Source organism: Sinocyclocheilus grahami, unplaced genomic scaffold, assembly GCF_001515645.1.
Source record: "Sinocyclocheilus grahami isolate Dianchi unplaced genomic scaffold, SAMN03320097.WGS_v1.1 scaffold353.1, whole genome shotgun sequence".
NCBI lineage: Eukaryota > Metazoa > Chordata > Actinopteri > Cypriniformes > Cyprinidae > Sinocyclocheilus > Sinocyclocheilus grahami.
Genome location: NW_015505532.1, coordinates 1,413,842 through 1,420,593, shown reverse-complemented (window position 1 = coordinate 1,420,593; position 6,752 = coordinate 1,413,842). Strand labels below are relative to the sequence as shown.

The 6,752-nt window shown below is 43.5% G+C and overlaps 1 protein-coding gene across 1 annotated transcript; it reads left to right on the top strand.

The window, feature by feature from the left end:
* Positions 1-360: 360 nt before the first annotated feature.
* On the top strand, positions 361-5,040 carry alyref (Aly/REF export factor). The gene is made up of 6 exons (XM_016229526.1): positions 361-734; positions 2,474-2,638; positions 3,406-3,553; positions 3,700-3,766; positions 3,865-4,051; positions 4,749-5,040. The coding sequence occupies exons 1-6, from the start codon at positions 483-485 to the stop codon at positions 4,761-4,763; spliced, it is 834 nt and encodes a 277-aa protein (XP_016085012.1). The 5' UTR covers positions 361-482; the 3' UTR covers positions 4,764-5,040.
* Positions 5,041-6,752: the final 1,712 nt, after the last annotated feature.

Sequence of the window (6,752 nt, the reverse complement as noted above, 5' to 3'; positions counted from 1 at the left end):
CCTCTGTATATTACAAACATAAGCCTAAACATAATGGTTATTCATTAACAACAACAGAATCGTTTAAGTAAGGCTTATAGTTAGTATATTTGCATTTGGGAGTTAGGAAAGGTCGAAAAACAAAAGCCAGAGAGAAAATTATAGCATTAGCTTTTAATATTTTTAAAGAAAATCTGAAGAGTTTCATTAGTTTCAAAAATCATGTTTCTATTGTGCATTCCAGTTAATCTCAATCAAGCTGCAGTTGGGTTATTTTGATTAGGTAAAAAAAACTAGCTAACTAACACAATAAAAACACGATTTAAACCGGAAGCGTTCGTCTCCCCGATGTACGTCACGAGCGGTCCTGCTATAAAAGCGGCTCCGGCGGCGGCTCGTCGTTTCCTCTTCTGTGAGCGAGCGGTAGCGCAGGGTCAGTGCTTCACACGAGCGGGGGTTGTTTTTAGTTAACGGCAGTGTTTAGCTTTAACGAAGTCCAGACGATGGCAGACAAGATGGATATGTCCTTAGACGACATCATCAAGCAAAGCCGGCAGCGCGGGGGCGGCGGGCGCGGCAGCGGGAGAGGAGGCCGCGGTGGCCGCGGAGGCGCAGGCGGAGGCCGCGGTACTGGCGCCAGCGGGCGCCTCGGAAACACAGGAGGAGGCTTTGGAGGCCGCGGCGGCGGATCGGGCCCCATGAGGAACCGCCAGAACCTGAGCCGCGGAAGAAGCAGACCGACGCCGTACAGCAGGGTAGGAGAAAGCGGAGAAAATCACGGGCGCATCCACACGCCTGGGTGAAGCCCCGTTTTTATCTTTCTAGGCTGCCAGCAAACATGGCGGCTAGCTGGCCCCTGGAGCTTCTCTGGGCGCGTAGCTCGTTAGATATATATTGTGCATAATGTGTTCTCTCCCTAAGCCCTTTGTCTTGCCATCCGTGTGAGCTTCAAGCGTCTGGAGCGGCTCGTGGAGCTCCTATCCTGCGGCCGTCGACGCCATTTTGGAGACGGCTGGTCCCTTTCATTCAGCCGAAGCTCTCTTTGTTTTCGACGACATCCAGCGCACATCCTCACACGGTCTGCGTCTTGTGGTTTTTGTTTGTTTTTTGAAGAGTGCTCTTTTTTTGTGTGTGCGCTAAAGCCCAGCTGTAAGAGGGCCTTCGTTCTTCGCTGGAGTTCGGCTTTTGTTTGGGAGGGGCTTCGTGGTCTCAATGTCCTTGAAAGCAGAAATATAGCTATAGTGTTGGAGCCGCACAGGATAAATGGACTTTGACCATCTCTATCCAGCTGTTATGAAGAGTGCCCTTGATTATTTTTAGCTTGAGGTTAGTGCCTCACTGGCCTCCAGTGTTTATGTAAGCGCGTCAAAATGGACGCTCCGGAGCGGCTTCAGATGCCGAGCATGGACTTTTTTTTTTTTTTTGATGGCCTCGTTTTAACCACCTATTTTGGACTTGGCCGTGCTCCTTCTCACCGGAGACCAGTGGAGCATCCCTATCCACCTTTCTGGAGGCCTGCTGGGATTCATTTGGAGTGAACGGCAAGAGACTCTTGGGTTTCTGGTAGCTAGTTAGCTTGCTACCAAAGAGGGTGGGCAGTTTCTAAGGGAATCTAATGGGGTTTACTACAGTAGGCTACATGGAGTTCACTTGATGTTTACCCTACTCTTGTAACTGGTTATTTTGGCGTTATACGTGTAATGCATGTATAGTCTTTTGAATTAACCCTCTGGTTTTTGTTTACTTTAATTTTTGGCAGTCAAAACCTATAGGATATTTTGTGGGGTTTTTTTAATAGCGTTTCATACACTATTCATTTCTAAATTGGCAACCATTCATATATATATATATATATATATATGTATGTATGTATGTGTGTAAAAACTATAAAATGGTGCCAAGGTATTTGGAATCTATTAAAAAAAAAAAAAAAAAAACCGTAAGGTTGTGTATTTGATGGTTGCTTTGTGTTTTAGACATTTATCAAAGACTAGTTCATCTGTGTTGAATATCCCTCAGATTTGCATTTTCTGGTTCCAGTTAATTTCCTGTACAAGTCACTTTTACCATGAAGATCGTGTGACTTAAAACCGTTTAGCTTATGTCCACATTTTCATCTGTGTAGCAAGTGCCACAAGTCACCAAGTTTTGTACCATTCCGATGAAGTACAATTGTTAATCTAAATGTAAACTCCTAAAATGACCAACCACCAGAGGGTTAAGCTGGCTTCCACTGAGGTCTAGTGATTTGCACATCCAGTAAAGTTAGAACAGCATAATCGAGCCAACTCTGTACATGTGCTACCAGCTGTGTCCTGCATTGGTTGGGCAGTGATGGGGTGGGCAGGGATTGCTGGAAATCGCAGTGAGTGCACTGGGTGCCCCTGGCCTTGAAGCGGAGCCCCCTGCTTACCCCAACACCCAGCCGAGTGGACTGTCAGTGACAGACTGGGGGCCCGAAGTCAGCAGGTGCGTTCTCTCTCATCTGTTGCAGCCCAAGCAGCTCCCAGACAAGTGGCAGCATGACCTGTTCGACAACGGCTACAGTGTGAACGCTGGCGGCGGTGGAGGCGGCGGCGGTGGTGGAGCAGGCGTGGAAACCGGCGGAAAGCTCCTCGTGTCCAATCTCGACTTTGGCGTCTCCGATGCAGACATTCAGGTTGGCACCACTGACTTCTGCGTTGAGTCTTTAAAGGGATAGTTCACCCAAAAATGAAAATTCTGTCCAATTACACTCCCTCATGTCGTTCCAAACCTGTAAGACCTTCGCTCCTCTTCAGAACCCAAATTAAGATATTTAAATCCGAGAGCTTTCTGACCCTCCGTAGACCGCAATGTAACTGTAATGTTCCCAGACCCAGAAATGTAGTAAGGACATTGAAGAAACCGTCCATGTGACATCAGTGGCTCAACTTCAAGTTTGCGAAGCTACAATACTTTGTGCACAAAGAAAACAAATAACGACTTTATTCAACTTTTCCCTGAGATTTATTCCGCCATTTTGGGAAGTACCATGATGCATGCGCACTTTCCCCAGAATGTAATCCATGTTTACGTTCATGAGAAAGCGTACATGCTGAACGTACACGACGCTGATTACGTTCTGGGGAAAGTGCGCATTGTTAAATTACATTATTTTTCTTTTAAAGTATTCTCGTAGCTTTGCTAAAGTTGAGCCACTGATGTCACATGGACCGTTTTACCGATGTACTTGCCATGTTTCTGGGTCTGGGAACATTACGTTGTGTTGCTGTCTATAGGAGGGTCAGAAAGCTCCATCAAAAATATCTTCGTGTTCCGAAGATGAACGAAGGTCTTACGGGTTTGGAATGAAGTGAGGGGGAGTAATATATGACCATTTATTTGTGGGTGTACAATCCCTTTAAGTGTTTGGATTCTGTAGCTAAGGTATGGTTTGTGCTGCAGGAACTCTTCGCCGAATTTGGCACTTTGAAGAAAGCAGCAGTACATTACGATCGGTCAGGACGCAGCCTCGGCACTGCGGATGTTCACTTTGAGAGGAAAGCAGACGCCCTGAAAGCCATGAAGCAGTACAACGGTGTTCCCCTTGATGGTATGCATGTGTCTCTACAAGCATTTCCTCAGCTTTCTTTTGAGACTCCATCAAATTCTGAAAGCCTCCAACAGGCCTTTAAAGTCATTGGGAAGCCTGTTGAATTGGTCTGGCAGCAATTCTCAGTCATGTGAACTCTCTTTCAGGTCGCTCAATGAACATTCAGCTTGTTACCTCACAGATCGATGCACAGAGGCGGACTCCGATGCAGGGGTAAGGATGAACGGTTTAGTTGTGGGGGTGGGGTTTTTTTTTTTTTTTTTTTTTTCTTGTAATGTTTGGTGTGACTGAACTGTTCTTTTTCCTGACAGTCTAAATCGTGGAGGTGGTGGCCTGAACCGAAACCGAATTGGGGGCTTTGGTGCACCGAAAGGTCGCGGGGGCCGCGGCGGCGGAGGAGCCAGAGGTCGGGGGCGAGGTGGTCGCGGTGGCGGCAGCAGCAAACAGCAGCTCTCTGCTGAAGAGCTGGACGCCCAGCTAGATGCCTATAACGCCAGGGTGTGTAAACGAAGGGGTCATTTACACAATGTTTTCAGCCAAAAACGGGGAAACTTTATGCGTTTTGCCTGTTCGTTTACACTACAACGACGTTTTGGGGACTGAAAATTCATATTTTTGAAAACCTGTTTCAAAGTGCAAGTTTTTGAAAACACCACCGTTATCGTTTCAGTGTAAACACCCAAAATGGGAATCTTTGAAAACGGTGACGTCATGCGCGTGCATAGTTCATATTAGGTATGTAGACATGCGCAGTACGTGTCGTTACATGCCTTTTAAAGGCAAGCGTGAACCAACATGCACAACGATGGCGGAGTCCATGGTACGGTTGCTGCTGCTTACGCTTCCGCAAAGTGTGGATTTACTTCACCAATATTACAACCAACAGCGGAGACGCATTATATACAAAATCGTCACTTGCCTACAGGTACTGTTAACTGACAAGGTGACCGCTCCAACTACTTGCCTGGTGTACGTAATACAGCGTTTTTGGCCGTTTTCGCGGATGTGTAACCGCGAATCACTTAAAGCATCATGTATACGTGAAACTTCAAAAACGTATGGGGAAAAAACTTCCATTTTTGACTGCGTCGTTGTCGTGTAAACGTAGCATTAATTCAGAGATGCGTTTAAAATGTGCCTTTTTTGTTTATAAAAGCTGGTAGTAATCTCCTTTTTCCTGTGGTTTTTCAAACAGATGGATACCAGCTAAACATGAGTCGAGCTGCGTTCCCCGCTGTTCCGACATGGGAGAATGGTCAGCTTTGAACATGCCGGATGTTTTACACGTCTTCAGAAGTGATTTTAAATTTGTGTATCAATCTTTTTCTCCTTTTAAAATGCTCGTGTTTTTTACCTACTTTGTTTTTATTTTTGGTTTCCTTTTTGAGGAAAAACCTGGTTGGACTGTAGGATTTAAGGAATGGTCTTATCTTAACCATCTTTGTGTAGATCATTGAAATAAAAACCTGCAGTATTTAGTAACCACATGATGTCTCCGCTTCCTCATTGGGTACACTTTGCCTTCATTACACTGGAGAACTGCCGACTCAAGCCAGTCTGAAGTTCATGTAGTATTTCAGTGCATAACTCTCATAGCAGATACACTGCTCGTGTCAGCCACAAGGTGTCGGTAACTTTGTGTTTTGCAAATGGCTTGCACCAGGGGCCGGTTTCATTAAAGTTTACCAGATATGACCATTTGTTTTAGTTAGTCTGACTTAGTTGATTTGGTTCAAATAAGTCAGACTAACTGAAATAAGCCTGGCTTGTTTGGTAAACTTGTTTTATGAAACTGCCCTCAGGTTATAGTCTGTGTTGGGGGTAACATTACAAGTAATGCAAGTTACGTAATCCAATTACTTTTTCAAGTAATGCTTTTAAAATTTACAACGAATTATCAGTTCCTTCAAGTAATGCAAGTTACTTTGCTTCCTCTTCTGTCCTTGTGTTGAGAGAAATTGGGAGTAAGGTACTAAGCAGAGCTACTTTCTTCAGCCTGAAGCTTATTAAATGTCCTTTTGATGTGAAGGGGCCTTTATAGTTGCCAAGAATATGACTCCTGGGATTCTGTTAGTAAAAAAAAAAACTAAGCAAGCCCAGCCCGGATGACAAGAAACGCAAAAGTAACAATGCATTAATTTCCATAAAAAGAAACCGAGTAATGCACTTAGTTACTTTATATGGAGCTATGCATTCTTGTAATGCTTTATTTTTAAAAGTACCTTTACCCAGCAGTAGTTATAACTAAGTTGAGCCGTTACAGCAAATTTTTATTTTACCTGGCTAACTTTATAACCCTCTCCAGAAGCCACACCCTTTATGAAATGCCAGCAAATCCATAAGCTCAAAATTATTCATGCTTTATTCTGATTGGCCAAAAGAGGGCGAGCTTCTTTCCTGAATTTTTTTTCTTATTTCTTATCAGAGGCAGGTGCGATACTGTAATCAAGTTAATGCTTGCATTATTCTTAAATAATAGCCTTTATTAGGCAGATGTCTGTCATGACAAACACGTAATGTACAAATAACCTAGAATAACATAGATAACAATTTAGGGAGGATACGGAAAATAGGCTGCTATTATATTTCTCTCCACGAATTCATAGCCATATTTTTTATTGAGCAATATCAATTTACAAACTCAAGTGGGGAACAATAAAATGCATATGAAAAAATAAACAAGTTTTCCAATTACATCTCCATCATACATGTGTGTGTGTGTACAGGTGCAACTCAATAAATTAGAATGTCGTGGAAAAGTTCATTTATTTCAGTAATTCAACTCAAATTGTGAAACTCGTGTATTAAATAAATGCAATGCACACAGACTGAAGTAGTTTAAGTCTTTGGTTCTTTTGATTGTGATAATTTTGGCTCACATTTAACAAAAACCCACCAATTCACTATCTCAACAAATTAGAATACTTCATACGACCAATAAAAAAACATTTTTAGTGAATTGTTGGCCTTCTGGAAAGTATGTTCATTTACTGTACATGTACTCAATACTTGGTAGGGGCTCCTTTTGCTTTAATTACTGCCTCAATTCGGCGTGACATGGAGGTGATCAGTTTGTGGCACTGCTGAGGTGGTATGGAAGCCCAGGTTTCTTTGACAGTGGCCTTCAGCTCATCTGCATTGTTGGGTCTGGTGTCTCTCATTTTTCTCTTGACAATACCCCATAGATTCTCTATAGGGT

Coding starts and splice junctions, on each gene's coding strand:
- alyref (XM_016229526.1), top strand. CDS start 483: ATGGCAGACAAGATGGATATGTCCTTAGACGACATCATCAAGCAAAGC. Junction 735..2,473: donor GACCGACGCCGTACAGCAGG/GTAGGAGAAAGC, acceptor CATCTGTTGCAG/CCCAAGCAGCTCCCAGACAA. Junction 2,639..3,405: donor TCTCCGATGCAGACATTCAG/GTTGGCACCACT, acceptor TTTGTGCTGCAG/GAACTCTTCGCCGAATTTGG.